At 38.9% G+C, this 19,272-nt stretch overlaps 1 protein-coding gene across 1 annotated transcript in view; it reads left to right on the forward strand.

Annotated features, from left to right (window-relative positions):
* GAK (cyclin G associated kinase) overlaps positions 1–17,970 on the forward strand; it is a gene marked incomplete at both ends in the record, with an annotated part of 37,736 nt that extends 19,766 nt beyond the window's left edge. The window contains 9 exons of the mRNA XM_010161937.1: positions 2,717–2,839; positions 6,859–6,992; positions 8,243–8,437; positions 9,462–9,579; positions 11,980–12,059; positions 12,404–12,597; positions 14,438–14,596; positions 15,352–15,813; positions 17,800–17,970. Of these exons, the coding sequence (XP_010160239.1) occupies positions 2,717–2,839; positions 6,859–6,992; positions 8,243–8,437; positions 9,462–9,579; positions 11,980–12,059; positions 12,404–12,597; positions 14,438–14,596; positions 15,352–15,813; positions 17,800–17,970 (1,636 nt within the window). The remainder of the gene's footprint in view (positions 1–2,716; positions 2,840–6,858; positions 6,993–8,242; positions 8,438–9,461; positions 9,580–11,979; positions 12,060–12,403; positions 12,598–14,437; positions 14,597–15,351; positions 15,814–17,799) is intronic.
* Positions 17,971–19,272: the final 1,302 nt, after the last annotated feature.

Genomic DNA, 19,272 nt, shown 5'->3' on the forward strand with positions numbered 1-19,272 from the left:
GACTTTCTTCTTGACCTGCTACATAACATTTGACTCCTATGTGGCTCAGCCCTAGCTGACTGCTTGTTGTTACTGCCTGAAATATTGATATAGCTTAGCTGAACCTCTGTTAGCTTTTCTCGCTATTTCTCTGACAGTAAAGAGAAGACATTTGCCCAATTCAGTAACAAAGCAGTGAGGACAGCTTGTTTAGTGCTGAGATACTGGACTTCACTGTCTGTTCCTAAGTAGCTCAACTGTCCTGTAAGTGACTCCACAATGGAGACTCTGTTGTGTTGTCTATCACTGGCCATGTTAGACCTGACTAAACAAGTCTGTAGTGATTGTGCCCCTTTCCCACAATTCAGACTGCCCAGAGTAGAGTCTAGAAGCATTGTTACATGGTAACCCCTTTTGGGTCTTATCCTGCAGAGCCATCCTTAGCATTACGTCAGTTACCCAAGTTCACTTAAACTGTCAGGCTGAAGTATGATTAGTGTATTCTATCTAGTGCTTGTCACTTCCTTTTGTTTCCTTGTGAACTTGTAGACAAGACAAAGTATCATCAGACCTGAAAAACTGATTACTGCCTTTTTGGAGGCAATTAGCTTTATCTGCATCTGGTTCAGTATGAGGTTTAGGCAGAGGATGTTAACATGGAAAGCTAATATTATTTTTTGGAGCAGCTACCTGAAGGCAAAATCTTCAGCAATGCTATTTTGGCACTAGATTACTGGAAAGTTTAGTGAGGCTGACATATTGAACTGATTTCGTTGCTCATCCTACAAAGCTATCAGTCTCTGTTTATGGAATGATAAATTCTCTGACTGGGAAATTGTTTATCCTAGGAATAGTTTTTTTTTTTTGGTAATGCAGGTCTGAGGTGCCTATACACTGATATTTCTGATATGTCAGTACTGTGAATATGAGCACAGCCAAAATTTAGTAGTGATCTGGAACTCTTCTGATATACACTTATCTTTAGACATTCATTTTGTCCTATGATCTTTGTTTTGTTGGGAAGTAATAGATACAGATCATAACTTGTTAAAATTGTAGGTTCTCATCCACTTTATTGGCTGAGAGTGTTGATGAGGCTTCTACAAAACACTGATGTTTAGAAACAAAAATAGGCTGCTACCAAAAAAACCCGAACTCTTGGAAAACAAACTCTTTAAATATACTGGGGAAATTTTCCCTGTCTGTCTTTGAAATCCAGATGCACAGGGAGCAATACTGACTGACTTAACTTCATTATTCAGTGCTGGGTGAGAGCAGCCATATAAGGAAGCTAAGGAAGCTTAGATTTTCTTTAGTGCGTGCAAAAGATGATTATGGCAAGCCTTAAACTTGATCAGAGAAGAACTTACTTGGTGTTTATGAAATTCTGTATTCTTGCTTTCCTGCCCTGTGCTATCTGTATGGAACTCCAACATATTTCTTTATCCTTGGTGAAAGATAGTGGTAGCTTTGAAGTCTTCTCTACTGGTTTTAAGTCCTACTTGGAACAGGTTACTCAGAGAGGTTGTGCACTCTTCATCATTCTGCTGATGATCAGAACGTTTTGAGTTTAAAATACAGCCAAAGGAAAAGAAGGTCATGTTGTATGTTATACATCTTTTAATAAAATTGGTGTTTGAGCAGAAAGTAAACAGTAAATTGGAAAAAAAATATTTTTTTCTTTTTTGAATACACCTCCTTTTTTAGAGTACTTTCTTGTTTGTAGCTGTAATGCTGCAATATGATTCTTTCACTGCCCTTCTAATATTTGAGATGTACTGAAGTCCACATTGAATCCTGTGGTGAACAGGAATATAAAGGACTCCTTGCCTTCTTTTATTTGTTCAGTGTTGACTTTGCCTAAGGTTTCACTAACAAAAGAATATTTGACTTTAGTCTCTCAAAGTGATGCTTTGGGAAACTACCCTCTTTAAATAAAATACTAGAATACAGTGAAAAGCTGTAGGAGACTTTGTATGTCTGAATTTCTTTCAGCCTTTGTGCCAAGCTCAGGAAAACTCTCACTGACTGTTTCTTGTGACACACAAGTCTGTTCAGGTAGTTCATCTCCAAGTAACGCCTGAACTCTTATCTGGGTAAGAAAACATGTTGCTGATAGCAAAACTTGGTCTTCCACATTCAGCAATTGTGGTCCTGGCTAAGAAGAAATAGGAAAAACTTGCTTTGCGAGCTGTTGCTTTGGTCCAGGCAGATCACCTGCTCTTTAGGTGTTGCCAGTGCTCAAGGATCAGGTTTCATATGCTGCATTCTTACTGAACAGCTGATTTGAAGAATGTAGATTCTCAGCACTCAAGCTGATTGTTTGGTAGTGTTTTGTAGCACCAGTTGCAGAATGAACGTTACTTAACTGTTGAGGCTCTTTGAATCAAAAGCAAACCAAGTCTTTCTGGCTTTTGTTTGCTTACGAATATGTGCACAGATCAAGTTGAAAGCTGTTTTACTTCATTCCTTGCTCTAAGAAAATTTCAGATAGTAATCTGAGTTGTTGATACTTCTGGTGCAATGGACTATAGACAGGACTGGAGTTATATTGTGCTTCATCATATAGAGTGGTGCGTACACTGTGTGAGGCTACTTTTCTTGAGTGTCTTGCCTAATTTCTGCCTGAAGGTGGCATTAAAGTGTAAAATTGCCTCTTCTATACACAGCTTATTCTAGGGAAATGTATGTGACTGTGTAATCTTGTTTCTCGCCTCTGCTGTCTCTCTCGTTGCAGGTTTCTGAATGTGGCTGGCCAGCAAGACGAGCACCAAATCTTCAGAATCTTTATAGCATATGCAAGAACATGCATTTATGGCTGAAACAAGACCAGAAAAACGTTTGCATTGTGCACTGCCTTGTAAGAAACTAGTTTAAGTCTGAAATGCTTTGCTCAATCATGCTTTAAACTGTGAATAAGGGTGCTAGTGTCCACTGAGTTTGGGAATATTACTGGCTTTCTTTACTGTGAGGCGATTCTATCTTCTGTGCCTTTAGGAAAGTTACTTACATAAATTTTCTCCTTAGGCAGGTTAGTAAGGTAATGTATCTTTTGAGTACTTGCATGTAGCATGGAAGACTGGAGGTAGGAGGGATTAAGGCAAAGTAGCCTTTTGCAGAAAGAATCTGCTCTACTATTTCAGTCTTTACTCTATTTCTTTTGTTTGTATTCTGAGGGACAACAGGGTGTACACTGCATTTCCCGTTACTGTCTGTTTAGAATGTGAAACTGACTATGAGAGTTTTGGTGGAACTTGTTTTTGCTGGCAGCAGATTGCTGTCTTAACTTCCACTGTTCTCTGATGTCTCATTAACCTTGATTTGTCCTAAAGGAGCAATGAAACTCAAGAGCCACATCGTGTCAAAAATAGGGGGGGAATGAATTTAAAGAATAGTTACTATGCTCAAGATTTGAAAACATGAGGTTGCTGTTACATTTAAGAGAATTGCTTGTGTAATTTTGATGGTTTTATTTTCCTGAGTAGTAAAAAGAGAAACATGGTAGTTGGTACAATGCTCATGAGGCTGCTGGAAAGCATTCAAAACTAATCCTTTGATATGGTATAACTGTCAGTATGGAATATTGCTATCAGCCTAGAAGAGACTTTGTTAGTTTGGTAAAGTGTTCTTCCTTAAAGAGAGTTTTGCAGGGAAATGAGTTAATGCCAGTTTCTGAAAATGGATTGGATTTTCAGTGCCGTTGTGAGATAAAATCCATATTAAAGTGATACTGTATCACTTCATACTGTAGTGATACTGAGTATCTTTTATCGCATGATTGCTGGTCAAGTAGGTAAGAAGCAGATGTAATGATTTACCACAAGTTTTTGTAAGAACTTTCCCTTGAAGTGTTTCCTTTAAGGTACCCAACTCATACTTTTTCCTTGGGTATGAGGGAAGCTTGTATAAATATGTCTGCATGCCAAATGTCATCTGAAGTGCATACACCAGAACTGCTAGAAATAGAACAGCTGGATAGCTGAAATAATGTGTCTTGGATTCATCTAGCTGGAAATTTTTGTAGATTTGAAAGCTAGAAAGTCTAGGTTGAAAAGAATGTTTTGTCTGGCAGAGATAGAATGGGTTTTGTCTAACAGACTTTATTGGATAACAAAACATTAATTGCTTCTTGTAAAGGTGGAACTGCTCCTATCTAGGTGGCAGGGATTCAGAACCAGGTAGGGCTTCCTAGTCTTTTGGTCTTACTGTAAAGTTTTCCTATGATGTAGTGAATTGTTAATTTTTTACATTGTAATTTGAGTGATTCAGTTGAGAGTAAGCAGTTGAAAACAAGGTTCAAATGGCAGCTCCCTGCTTCAGCTACAGTAAGTCTTTCTGGACTGGCAAGGACTGGGATCTGTTTTTAACTGACATCCTGATCTGTTGATATTGAAAGACTGTAGCACATATGCCAGAGGCTGGAGTAACTGCTGGACATCAGCAATAACACTTTGTTCTGTGTGCTTATTTGGGGTCATGCAGTGATGGTCATCCTTGTGAACTGACACTGCTTATGAAGGTGTGGTACAAGTTCACCTTGGTGGAACTCAGTGGCAAAGAGACTTGCAACTGGGTGTGCTACAGCTCTTTTAAGTGTGCTTAAGTGTTCCTGCAGATAGCTGTATTTGACCTCTGTTTAAGTGAACCGAGTTAAGGTAATTATACACACACTAGGGAAAATGTTGTGTTCTATTTTGAGAGTTATTTCTTTTTCAAAATGATTTAGACACAAAACGCTAGCTTTTTCAAATTACTGGGTTTTATTGCTTCCTTAATAATTGTTTGTGCCCGAGTATTGCTTATTTTTATAGCCAAGATACATCATCCTTGTGAAAACTTAACAAGGAAAAATTAAAATTCTTACTGTCTCATCTCATTATGGGAGTGTTTCTTTTGTTCCCATTCTGTAATTTAGCAAGCTTCTCTAATTGTAAGGTTCTGTCATCAGATTTGCTTACTAAAACGATATTCTTTATTTTGAATGTTGTATTTCTGGTTGTAAAATGGTCTTTAAAATCTTGTAAAGTTGTCTTCTGACCTCATGCCACAGTTGCAAAGGGTTTACTGTGACTTGCTTATTGACCTCTTATGCTGGTTTTAGTCGGGACAGTGTTAATTTTCTTCACAGTGGCTGGTATGAAGCTATCTTTCTGGATTTGCCTTGAGAACAGAACCCATAAGGTGTCTTTTAGTTGATGCTGGGGAGTGTTTGCACCAGTTCAAGGTCTTTTCCAGCTTTTGACACTCGCTGTGTTCCCGACTTTCCCACTACAGGCAGTGTGGGGGGACACTCAGGTCAGGCAGCTGACCCAAACTGACCACAGGAGTATTCCAATCCACAGCATGTCATGCTCAGTACATAAGTGGGGAGTGGGTTGGGGGACCATAGGTCCTTTGCTAGCTGACTTGTTTGTTAGCTTGCTCATTCGTTAGTTGGTGGGTCGGTTGGCTTTCGTGGTCGTGCTGTTGCTCACGGGGCTGTCTCGCACTCGGCTGCGATTGCTCTCAGGCACTGGCCGTGGGGCTGTCTGGCTCAGACTCTCGCTACTTGGGACCTGGCTGTGTGTCAGTCAGTGGGTGGCGAGTAATTGTATCATATGTTTCATTTTCTATTTTAATCACTTAGTAGTAGTAGTAGTATTGTTAATATTATTAGTAGCACTATAGTTTTAATTTTTATTCAGTTATTAAATAGTTCTTATCTCAATCCATGAGCTTCCTTGTCTTTTCTTCCAATTCTCCTCCTCCACTAGGGGAGGGGAGTTGAGTGTGTGACTGTGTGGTACTTTACTGCTGGTCAAGGTTAAACCATGACACCTTTGTACAATGGTTTTTCTCCCTTCAGTGTGGTGCTTCAATTTGGAGTGGATTTGTAATGCAGGTGTACAGAGTTAACTGTGTGTTGTGCTGGTCACTGTTTCATTCTTCCCTTGTTTTCATTAGTGTTTTGTCCTAAGTGCTGGTGTCTCAGACTGGGACCATGTTTTTGTTCTGTCTGTGTGAAATTTAACGGAAAGGCAGGGTCTAGCTCATAGAGCCATAGACTAGTATAGTGGCTTCCGGAAGTCATTGGGCTTGCTAGTTGCATCAGCAGTAACAATACTGATTTGCTGAACTGCTTTTTAGATGTCTGGTGCTTATGGTGCTGGCAGACCTTCTTTTCATTGATCTAAGTAATGGGTAGAAGAGAAGACTGTTTTCAAAGGAAGTATCTGTTGAGGAAAAATACTTCTTCCTTCCTCACTTCCACACTCATATGCCAAATGACTGCAAGAGATGTGTTCCATGTTGCTAGCAAAGAAAACCACTTGAGAGATGCTGTTCTGTCAACCATCACCTCTTCTGAGTCTTCAGTCTTCTGTAGTGTAGGGATCAATCTAGCACGTATGCAGCTGTGGTCCCTGCAGAAAGAGGTTGTGTTTTAATTTCCTTCTCTCAGTTTTGTGGCAAGCTATTAATCTCAGGCAGTTTTAGTCAGAAGACTAGTGTTTAGTGTGGCTTAGTTCTTCTGAATCTTAGGACTTCTCTTGTAGCTGAAGTCCATAGTTATCAGCCAAAAATAGCACTGAGCTGGGCCTTCAGGTAGCAGCCAGGAAACAAACTTTAAAATGTGTATTAGTGATAGGTAGTAAATGTCAGCTGAGAATTTCAAAGCAGTGTTAATCTAAAGCAGTTATTCACATTTGAGCAAGCAGGTATGTAGTATGTTTTGTGTTGTATGGAAATCACATGAAAACATTTCATGTTCAGATGCAAACTTCTAACCTTATGATTGCACTAGGCCTTGGACTTCATTCCATTGAATGATAGCATAGTCTTCAGTAACTTCTTCAATGCTTTTTCCACTGAATTTAATAACAAAGTTACTTTTTTTTGTAGGATGGAAGAGCAGCATCTGCTGTTGTAGTTTGTTCTTTTTTGTGTTTCTGTCGTCTCTTCAGTACTGCTGAAGCTGCAGTTTATATGTTCAGTATGAAGCGCTGTCCTCCTGGCATTTGGCCCTCTCATAAAAGGTACAGTATCAGTCTGTAGGATGCTATTGAAGCAAATAGTTATGCAGTTGTGAATATAATACTATTTTTACAGGATACTTTTTAGGAGGATGAATAACTTCAATAGTGCCTGTGTCTGAACAGCAAAATACTTGGAAAAATGGATGTGTTGTGAGCAGAGAAAGCAGTTCTGAATTTTGTGAGCCCTTAAGTCCCCCATGGTGTTCTTATCAAAAATGAGTCAAGTATGACCTGTAGCGAAAGAATGTTAAGAGTGAAAGCAAGGATATGCAGTGCTCCTGAATGCTCTCTTAAGCATAAAATCATCTTCCACATGGGAAGTTTTATTCCATGTTTACTAGTTTATTACAACATGTTTTACTGTGTTAGAACATTGCAAGTTCTGTGGAAATTCTAATAATTTCTGTTAATCCTTACTGTTTAACAATGCCTTCTGCTTTTTAAGGAGTGGATGCAGAGGTGACTTTAATATACAAATGCTTTAAACTGATTATTTGATTAAATTTGATAGATCATTTAACAATAAAGACTCGGTAACAAGTGACAGTGGTAGTAAAGCTGGTCCTAAAAAATGGATTTAATTTAGAAAGGTGGGAAGTAGGGATTAATTAAATATAAATGACAGATTATGCTGTTTTACACATCTACTTTGAGTATATATAACTGATCATCTACAAGATAAATTTATCCTCATTAATAGAATTTAAAGCCTTTAGGAAGCTTTGAGTTACTAGCTTCAGAACTGCTGTTTGACTTTGATCCATTATGTGTAGGATACAAAATAAATATTTCTTGTAGTTTGGTGTTTTAAGGCCTTTGGAAGAGTGGCTAGGTTGTTTTACAAGTGAATATATGTAATGCTACAAACCTAAGGCAATGTCTGGAGTTTTCTAGAAAGTGGGGTACAAGTGCAGATGAGTTCATATGTGGTGCTGTATGCAGTTTTCTGCAGTATATTTTTCTGTTGTGATGCAGGCTTTTGTACAGGAACTGTGTTGCTCTCCTTATATTGAGAGGCTGGCTAGGGATCATAGAATTTCACATATGGAAAATGAAATAGAAACGTGAAGAAATACTTGATTTGAATATCCATTTGTTGGAAGCTCTTTTAAGTGTTCCCAGTGGTTTATTATTGTTACTTGTCACTTCACAATGGCTGGATATGAACAGAAGGAACTCACCTGTTACTGTGTTCACCCATTTTTAGAATTTGGTTCTCAGGCTAAATGAGTGCCTTTTGGTTTTGGCAGATACATTGAATACATGTGTGACATGATGGCTGAAGAACCCATTATTCCTCACAGCAAGCCCATCCTTGTCAGATCAATCATCATGACTCCAGTTCCTCTTTTCAGTAAGCAGCGTAATGGCTGCAGGCCTTTTTGTGAAGTTTATTTGGGAGATGAGAGAGTAACCACTACCTCTCAGGAATATGACAAAATGAAGTAAGTACAGGTGGTGATTTGCTCTGAAACAGCACATTATGTTTTAATAGGCTAACATAAGTATGAAGTTCTTACTGTGAGGAGAAAGCATGATTTTGCATGTGCCAGTTGAGCAGAAAGCTTTTTTTTTTAACGCATGAAACAGCGACTCTGTCCCCTTTTAGCTGATCTTGGAAAGAAAATTGTGGGTAAGAGACAATGTGGTTATTTATAAGAGCAACTTGGATCTGTTCCTGCAGAAAGTGAGGGTGATGGTGGGTGGCACAGTGGGCACATGGAGGCAGAGGTGAGCATCCACTCCACATCCTCTCACTCTGTGTGGTATAAACTAGGAAGATTGATCCCTGGTGTATGTGTACGTGTACTGAACTGAATGTCATGTCTCAGTTATGGAAACAGTAAGGACCCCCCCAGGCATGGTAGCTGTAAGGGGAGTGCTGCTTAGCCCCTGTGCAGCTCTGGTGTCTGCTGCTGTAATACACAACAGGAATTTCAAATGGTACCAGCAGTTCTAGGTGTAGATAGAGATGGGAGAGATGAGAGAATACCCAAGTCCTTCTAGCTTTCCTATAGATCCAAGACCTGTAAGGAGTTTAATGGATTTGAAGAGAGCCGGAGCAGAAATGTCTGTGGGGTGGTATTACAACATTTTCCCCTCTTTCTCTACTATTGTCCTTTAGTGGGAGTCCTAACATATCACAGCAATGCAGATAGAATTTCTTCATAATATCCTGTCACTTGCATTTCCCAGCAGCTCCTCAAAGATATTTCTTCGGTACTTGATTTGAGAATTGTGGGTATAAATGTTGCTCTGCTATAGGCAACTGTTAATCTTGATCTTTTTAAAGCATCTTTGAAGTATTAATCATTTAGAGTGAAGTCCTTCTACATAATAGGAATTTGAAGCCAATTTTTATGGGTTGATATTGAAGGCCTTGGAGAAACCAAACTAAACATAAGGTAATAGGCTATTTTTTTAAAAAGGTAATTAACTGTGGTTATGGTTTGTGTTTTTTGTCTTCAGGGAGTTTAAAATTGAAGATGGGAAAGCAGTAATTCCACTAGGTATAACAGTCCAGGGGGATGTTCTCATTGTGATCTATCATGCCAGGTCAACACTAGGAGGCCGACTGCAAGCAAAGGTGATGATAAATTTAACAGCCTACATGGAGGATTTGCTTTTTCTTTCCTGAGTTTTTTTGTATCATTTATATTTGTGGTCACATTAAGTACATGGCTTTGTTTGCTATTCGCTGTTCAAAGAAATGTGTGAGGTTCTCATGTTCTTGGTAATTCAGCCTTTTCAAGCCTAATAAGTATGTCCATTCTTAGTGCTCTTCACGTAGATGCTTTGGAAAGCATTTCCAGAAATTACTTCAGTAGTGATAGTTACTCTATTTGCATGGAAAGCCACTAGCCAGTTCTTTAAGGCAGCGATTGTTATCTGTTAAGTTGCACAAGCAGCCAGAACTTTTCAATTCTCTACACACAAACTGTAACCAAATGAAAGATACAGCTCTATAGAAAAATGGAATTCCAGACACTGCCTGTACAAAACAGACTAGAAAAATCCATGTGGGTTTGTACCCTATTTCTAGAACCAGGTTAAGTTTTTACAGCTGACTTTTGTACTGCTCTTTGTTCTCTTAGGGAGTATGCATGTTTCCTTTTTTAACTGAACTCTGGATGCACATGTATTGCAAATCACAGAAGACTTGCTAATGAATCCTCTCTCAAATTTGTAAAAATGAAGCATGTGGGTTTTTTCCTCCAAATGAGTAACCCAAATTAAACTTGGAAACCCACGTAAAAGACAGGAAGGGGTAATGCAAAGTTTATAATAACTTGGTACATTGTGAAAATTGGCCCAGGGGTTCTTCTGTTTCCTTACACTTGGGCCAAACAGGCATATTTATACATACCTACTATTGCTGAAATAAATGTTTTTCCGTGTGTTTTTTCTACTTCATGCCTAGGAACATGAGTATCAAATCTTGTTATGTTGCACAGGTTCAAGACTTTCATAATGTCCGCAGGGTGCTATAGCCAGATCTTCCACAACAACATAAAACTTAAAGCTCAGTGAAATGATTTTCTAATCCACCAAAATAACTAGTGTTTGATTCAAGGTCATTGGTGAAGGAGGCATACAACTGGGGAAAATTCAGCCAAGGTTAGCTTCTACTCCTTGTGCAATCTCAGTTGCACTGATGATAGCATTTCTTTGAAGTGGTTTCTCTGGCATTTATTCACTGATTGGAAAAGATTAGAATTTTCTCTGCTGTCTGCTGCTGTGACATGATACATCAGCAATGTTTGTGATGAGCCTGTGGTGGAGGCTTATCACATGGAGGATGTGGAAACCACCATGTTTCAGTATTGCTGTTAAGGGCCTATAGCTGGGCATTGTGAATGTCTCCCTCTTGCTCACAGCTAATTTGAGAGAGGATTTAGTTTATGTTACAGGAAATGTCTTGCATAGCAAGAGATGAAGAAAACTGATTTAACAGGGTGTTCAGGTTTTCATATGTAGTTCAGGGTAGGGATGTATGTATGTTCTATATATCCATGTCTCTAGTGTACTGAGAAGCCAGCACTGGACACAGGACTTCAGATGTGGCCTCACCATTTCTTGGTAGAGGGGGAAAGATCACCTCCCTCAACCTGCTGGCCATGCTTTGTTTGTTCTGATTGTGATGTCCAATGAATGCTTATTTACAAGAAAAGCTTTCCTAATTCAATTTTAGTGTATATCATTTATGGACTATTACTGTATGATTTGCTTTGTGTGTACTGGCAAGACTGTTCCACATTTATTGTAAATAAAGTCAGGGGAAAAAAAAATTATGGATTTAAGTTTGCTGTAATTTGGATAAGTGGAAAACCAGGAGCTACATCAATCTTCTACAGTAGCATTTGCTGGACCCTTGCTTGCTGATCAGGCATAGGAAAGTAGTTTTTCTGTCAGTAGATTAAAGAGTTGGGAAAGTTTGAATGGTTATAATGAATCAGTTTGGAAAAACACCATAATTCTGTCTGTGCTGAATGTTTGACTTGCAAAGTTGCCCAGGAAAAAGAAGTATACGCGTGGCTGCTGAAGTGTCCTTTTAAATGTGCTACATTTAAACATGTTCTGAGTAGACTCCATGACATGTATTTCTTGATAACTGTGTTGCACCACAAGTTTTTCTGACTATATATTGTTCAGAAAAGTAATAAAGGTCATGCAGTTTCAGCCTCCAGGACAGGGTCTGGAAAGACTTAACAGATTTCGATAGTCTGAGGTTAGTGATGAGATGTATATGGTTCAAGGGCTTTTGGTTTGTTTCTGGTTGTAATAGATTTACCTACATTCTGTCTTAAACTGCATTTCAGTCTCTTCAGATAAAGTATACATGGAATTAAACTGATATAGTAACAAAAAAACCCCACTGTAAAATATTTTAATACTAAAAATACTTTGCATTACGTTAAGGGCAGAACACTATGTGCACTGTTCATGTGGATTTATGCAGTTTCTCTGTGTTTCTCGTTTTCAACAGATGGCTTCAATGAAGATGTTTCAGATTCAGTTCCACACAGGCTTTGTGCCCCGAAATGCTACCACAGTGAAATTTGCCAAGTATGTTGACACCCTTTTTGTAATAGACCGGAAGAAGTAGCCTTTGAAGCTGTCTGACCTTCCGAACCAACCTATCATGGGGGGAGGAAATACAGTCAGTGTAGGAAGTAGATGACTTTGCAATAAGATTCTTTTGCTTTCTCACCTCAGTAACGTGGAGGGTTTTGTTCATGCTATAGGAATTTCTGTACCAAAATACTGCCTGTTTAAATGCATGGAAAAAGCAAACAAATACAGCACGTTTTATGCCTTATGCAAATTGCTTTAAGTTTTGTATTGGACTGCAGTGAATTTAATCTGGTTAACTGTCAGGATCAATAATCTACTTACGTGCATCTTTGCAGGTATGATCTGGATGCCTGTGACATACAAGAAAAATATCCTGATTTATTTCAAGTCAATCTGGAGGTAGAAGTGGAGCCCAGAGATAGACCTAGCTGTGAGCAGCCACCATGGGATAACATGAATATAAAGGGACTGAATCCAAAGATCCTTTTCTCCACCCGAGAGGAACAACAGGAGATTTTATCAAAATTTGGTAATTAATCTCTTAAAAACTAGACAACATGATAAAATTTCTAATGTGTCTGAGGCTTTTGTTTCACTTCTGATATTCCTTTAAATAAAAGAAATGTAAGAGGTGTTTTTTCCAAATATCACTTAAATTTACATTGTATGAAGGAGTATAAATTATCCTTCAATAATGGATGATAATTATTCCCCCCAATGCCGTTACACTTGCTTGCTTTAAAGCTATAAGTATGCTATTTACAGGGATTTTAGCAAATGAAATTGTGACAACCAGGATTTGTAGAAAAAAAATGAGTTGAAAAACTGAATTTGGCTGAACTGTCACCATTATCATTTCACTTAAAATTATCTGAGCATTCCTCACAAATGATTTTGACTAAATGTTTTTATTAAGATCCTTATGTATAGCTAAGTATATTGTTGTAATTCAGTTTCTCACTTTTCCTAATGTGGTCTAGCAGAAATTTGATTTTTTCAATACTGTGTATTTTCTGCTTCATCTGTAGATGCCTGCGTTAATTCCAGTTAATGCTCTTCACTATCTTCCTTCTCCTGTTATCAGTAATCAGCTTTGACATTTTCATTAAGGCTCTTAAGCCTTCTCTGTGCTTCCAGAATAAAAAGCATGATGAAGATTATTGTGGTGATTTCAGTATACCATACATGAGATGTTATTCTCTGCTCTTAATATGGTACATCTTAATTACATTTCTTTTGATACAAGGTAGTTGCTGACACTTTATCTCTTCTAGCAGGATGTCTAATCTTTTTTTTTTTTTAGCAGGATATGTTTGGTTTGTATGATGATTTTAGGTATTTTTCTATTTATCTTAGTTTATATAGGTTTAAAAAAACTGCTACTATGAACATAGCTGTCAGCTCACTGAAGTTAAGGTGTTTCATTGATAATGAGGATCTGTAAAAATGACTTTAAGACATTCCAGTTTTTTGATTGATAAAGGAAATGTAAGCGTTTCATATTCCATCAAAAATACTTCTTAAAACTGGTAGGTAGGAAGGGAATTTGTAGGACAAGAGCAAGTGTGGGAACTGATTTTATAAAACTTGCCCTATTAAAGTTGAATTTGAACTATTTCATTAATCACGGTCTTTCATGTATATTTTCTGAGACAGACTATTTTTTTCAGCATCTCTAAGCTACAACTGAGTATGTGGAAGGAGGATGGAGGATGAAGTGCTGTACCGGTTTGCTATTTAGATTTAGACAAATAGCTTTCTGCCAAGCATTCATCCTGTTCTTTTCAAACAGTAGATGAATACTTACTAATTTAGGGAGTTGTCTTAGTTGCCTTGAAGAAACCTCCTTTTTGAGAGATAATATAGCAGTGGGTAACTCGGTCTTACACAAGACTCACTTAATATCTGATCTGAGTAAAATAAGAAATGTAAGGAGTAGTTAATCACAGAACACAGTGTGCTACTTAACTCCTTGAAATTTTTGTTAACAACTCTTTATACTCTGTTGTTTTGTAGCTGCATTTGCTCTTTTTTGATGTTCTGTTCCTTATTGCAGATGTTCATAGCTCTTGCATATTTTGGGGGATAGTTGATACAAATGTTACATTTTCCTATAAATGTAAATAGAATGGAGGCTTTTGCTATGAGTGTGATTTATTTTGTTACAGTTGACAATCCTGTCTTGCCAGTTCTGGCATTTGAAACAAAGTAAACAATGCTGATTTGAAATGGATCCTTTGCAAATAGATACTTTGAGACAGTTGTGTTGCTACAGCAGTCAGTCTGCCAGTGAAACACCAGCTGCTATGGTCAAGATTGAGTTCCAGAAGTTTCTCTCTAACGGTTCTGTCTTAAAATCTATTTTATAGGAAAACCAGAGTTGCCTAGACAACCAGGTTCAACTGCACAATATGAAGCAGAAGCATCCCGGCTGGAGCAGTCTTCAGAGAGTGTACCAACTGATACAGAATCCCCACACAGCAGTAGTACTGATGCAAATAACTTCTTTCATTCTCTGGACTGGAAAGGTACAGGTTTTCCTCTGAAGTAACTTTGTTTTATGTTTGTTGTTTTATATACCTTTCAATGACTGCTTAAGCTGCCTTATGCAGTGAAAGTCACTGTTTCACCAGAACAGGGGAAAAAGCTGTTTAAAAGGTGAACTCTGCAGGTTAGAAAGTGGTCATTCTGTTTCATTTGGATAAGCACCAAGTAATGGCTTGGTATTGTGTTTAACTTAAATGCTGAGCTACACTTTTATTCTTCTGCAAAAATCTTAATGCTGAAGGTCTTCAAGGAAGCCTTTGCAGTCCCACAGGCTCACTTAGGCTGGCTGAGGAACAAAGGAAACTAAGTAGCCAGTGGGGTTCAGATTAGTATGAACATACTGAAAATGTAACCTTCTCTTGCATGTGCAAGTCCTTTTTCTGGGTTCTGCTCTGTTGGCAAAAATGTCAGTAATGGCTTGTGCTGTCACTGAATGCTATCACTGAGTGGAGCAGCAGTTACTGACTGGTTATCTAAGCCATAAGTGGTATGATGTCCTGAGGTGAATGTGCAAGTCAGTCTCATTTTGAAAAAAATGGTAGTATCTGCTCTTAAGAGAGTGGCTAGTATGGTAGTGAGCTGCCCATTTGCCTGACCTGTACAAGGAGGTACAAATCTTTTGTGATCTTTGATTAATTAAGGTTTGATTTCATATGATCTCACCCTATAAGTTTGTCTTATCCTAGTTGGCAGAAGAATCCTGGTAAACTAAAGCTTGTATTTATTTTTATTCAAGAAGGAAAAAGTCCGGAGAGTGGAATAGAGGACAGTTCATCTAAAAATGATCGTGTTCAACTATCTGATGACAGGGAGGACAGTGATCCTTCAGATGAGGAATTACCTGCATTTCCAGATGAAGGAAGTGCAGTGATTGTTGATGAAAAAGGGTCAGTTGTTTCAGAGGGAGAGTTGCTTTTTGAAGCTCCATCTGCACCGTTACAAAAATCTCTTCCTGAAGAGAATGTAGACTTACTGGGACTGGAGTCTGATATTTCACTGGAACAGAAACAACCTGTCTCAGAAATAAACTCTTCATCAAGTAATGCAGACTTGTTGAACAATCTGTTTGTGGGTGATGCATCACAGACTTCAGAGGAGCCCACTGGAGATCTTCTTGGACAAGGAACAGATTTCTTTTTCAGCAGTCATAGTCCTGCTGCTACTCAGGGTATGTCTTCAGCAGCAGCCACATCTTCAGGTATGTAAATTTAACATCAGTATTCGTTGGCTGGCCAACAGATAAAAATGGCTGCTTACATTGTGCTTTGAATATGAGTACCATGTTTTGATCTGTACACTGAAGACATGTTGTTCTGTGGCAAGAATGTGCATGTTTTTCTACATGAAGGAAAGAATTTGCTGTATATTAGCCAGGTATTTTATGTTGCCACTGTCCTACTAGCATTAACATTTGTGCTGGTTTTGGTCAGGACAGAGTTAATTTTCTTCACAGTAGCTGCTGTGAGGCTGTATTTTGGATTTGTGTGAGACTGGTTTGGGTTTGTGCTGAGAAAAGTATTGATAATGCTGGTGTACCCAAACTACCCAAAGGGGTATTTCATTCCGTAAAAGGTCATGCTCAGTGTGTAAGTTGGGGTGGGCCAAGGGCTATGTAGGTTGGCTCTCTTACTCACTCTTGCTTGGTTGCTCTCTTGCTGGCCCATGCTCTGGTATAGTTCCTCTCTGGGGCTTGGCCTGGCTCTCAGGCTCTGGCTCTCCAACTGAGAGTACTTTTGACCTGGCTGGGCATCAGTTGATGGTTGGTGACCAGTTGTACATTTAAATTTTTTTTTCTAAATTTTCCATTATTTTCATTACGTATTCCTAGTAGTAGTGGTAGTGTTCTTTACATATTGTTGGTCTTGTCAGTCTCACTATTGTATTAATTTATATTCAATTATTGAATTGTTCTTATCTCAGACCACGAGTTCCCTTGTCTTTTCCTTTGATTCTCTTCCTCCACTGCTATTTTGGGAATAGCAGTTCTCTGCCTTAAGGTCTTTGGGAATATTAATCAAATAATCTGGGAAATTTAACAAGGTTTAGCTGCTAAGTGTTTTTGTAACATGTTTAGGTGATTTCAAATATGTATTGCTTTTGAAGCAACTCAGTATTGAGCCTTGTTACTGTGGTCAGTGAGGAATCACTTAATTTACCTTTTTACATAGTCTACAAAATAGAAGCATTTTTACTTCATCTTTATTTAACTATCTTTCTTACATCTACTCCATAAAACACCTGGGCAGTAGTCATGTCATCTTATTCTACCTTTGAGTTGGATAAGAAAAAGATAATTGCAGAAGTGAGTGTTTGGCTACTGTTGTATTCCATTTGACACATCAAATTTACACTATAGGTTTTGTATATGTGCAATGCTGTAGTAAAACAGCTTGAAGAGAGTCCAGGGTGTTTTTTTTGAAGTGTTACTGAGACCTGTATGATGTGATCATCACTTCAGGATGTGCTAGGGCACCATGGCAAGATTATTCCTTCTCTTCAGGTTCTGAGTGTAACTGGCTGGAGTCCCTGAGCCCTTGAGAATTTTGACCCTAAAGGGCAGCAGCAGATACCCAGCCATGATTCCAGCTGACTGTCACATGTTATCCCATGCTGGCTATAAATACTCTTCCAATTAGTTTGTTCTTCGCTGTGATCACTAGAGACCTGTTGAAAGCCTTGCTTCTGGTTTTCAGTCTTGAGTTGATGTACTGTCTGCCCTAGAGTCACCAATGCCTTCAAGTCAAAGTGGTAGTATAAATATTTTACTTGGTATTATATATAGTAGTTTAATGGTGTGTTTTGTGTAAATTCTTTGGAGATTTGGCATTATAGAGCATTTAATAAATGTAATTCTTATGTTTTATCTTATCTATCTTATGCAGATGATCACTCTAAGGTGTCTTACATGGGTGAAATTAATAATGTTATTGAATGTATACAGCCTTGCTAAGGACATAGCTGTTCATATTGTGTATGGCTGAAATACTTTTTGTACCAGCATGAAAGAACAGATGTCTAGAGGAAGCGTCAGAAGGTGACTCTTTACCACAAAGAAATTTTCAGAAGGCTGCTGCAGTTGTCAGCATGAACTGCAGTTTTTGTCTGTGTCCCCAGAGAAGTAAGACTTTTACAGTTTTGTTTATTCTAAAATGTGTCATAATTTTGTTTTATGCTTCTTTTTTAGCTGATCCTTTTGACCCATTCACAATGTCATCAAGTTCAGAGAATCAAGCTCTGTCTGGTGCAGACCTCTTTGGGAACTTTCTTAATCCAGGCTCAGCATCTACAGAAAGCACAGGTCCTTCCACACACCGTTCACTTCCGCCTTCTTCCAGCTCAGATTTCTTAAATTTAGGTAAGTGTGCTTCTGGTGTATTGCTTCTCAACAGCGTCTGCTGCTCTGCACATTTGTCTTTCAGCTTAGTCAAGGTGGATTAGTGTCTTAATAGATTGGCTTGTTGTGGCTGCTGTTTTAATTAGCTCTGTATTCTGGGAATGCACATACAAATGTATCAAGTAGCAAGGGTTTCCTGTATAATGTCATGCTAATATTTATGATCGGAGAGGATTTCTAGTGTTGCTAACCTTCTGTTAGGAGCTGCTAACCTTGTGCAAGCTGTTAGAACTGAGGGTATAGTGCAAACTTACTTTCTAGGTGGCAAAAGGCTATTTTGATTGTATTCCGGTTTTAAAGATTTTCTGGAAACCTTGGAAAAGAAATGAGCAATCAGGTTATAATAGGGCACTTCTTAAAATGCAAGCTGGGACTTGCTTAGACCTTCTTGACCTGAATGCATTCTGGTAGTATACTTATGGAGTACATTATGTAATACTCTAATCTTATTTGTTTCATTTAATTTCTCTGATGTGTTCTTGGTGAAGCCTTTTCATCACGCGCATATTTTAAAATCTGTGCATCTTTAAAGAAAAAGCTTTGTGCTAGATTTGGTCTTCCCATATCTCCATTCTAAACGTGGTATTTCCAAAGCGTTACTAAAGAGAGCTAAGCATGCTTATTCTTTAAAAAGAAACACACCCTTGCAAAACCAGTGGTGTGGTAGAGCCAAAAGTGTTACTCTTTACATCTGACTTTCAAAGAAAAGCATGGATCCCCTCCGTAGGATGGGACTTGTGGTCAGTCTGTAATACCTCTTCTCTGCTGCCCTTTCATCCCCACACTGTTCCCCTGCTCCTGCATGGGTCCTTCCCATGGGGTATAGTCTTTCAACAACATGGGTATCTGTGGGGTGCAGTCCTTCAGGAATAGACTGCTCCAGTGTGGGTTCCCGAGGGGCTACAGCTCCTGCCAAGAGCTGGCTGCTGTGTGGGCTCCTCTCCATGTGCTATGGCTTCTTCATCCAGGGCACGTCCATCTGTGTGGGGTCCTCTACAGGCTGCAGTGTGGCTATTTGCTCCATTGTGGTCTTCTCCATGAACTGCAGGGCAGCCTCTGCTCTGGCTCCCGGCGCCCCTCCCCCCCCTCCTTCTCCACTGACCTTGGTGTCTGCAGGTCAGTTTGTTTCTTGGCAGAGGGGCTGAGCTGTGTGCTGGGGGAAAAGGGGGGATAGTTGGGGAGGGGGCAGGAGGGTGTCTGTTGGAGCTGGTTGTGTCCAGAACAGTCCTCTCCTCACAAAGGCCAACACTGCAGACTCCCACT

The sequence above is a fragment of the Eurypyga helias genome, unplaced genomic scaffold, assembly GCF_000690775.1.
Source record: "Eurypyga helias isolate BGI_N326 unplaced genomic scaffold, ASM69077v1 scaffold9852, whole genome shotgun sequence".
Classification (NCBI taxonomy): Eukaryota; Metazoa; Chordata; class Aves; order Eurypygiformes; family Eurypygidae; genus Eurypyga; species Eurypyga helias.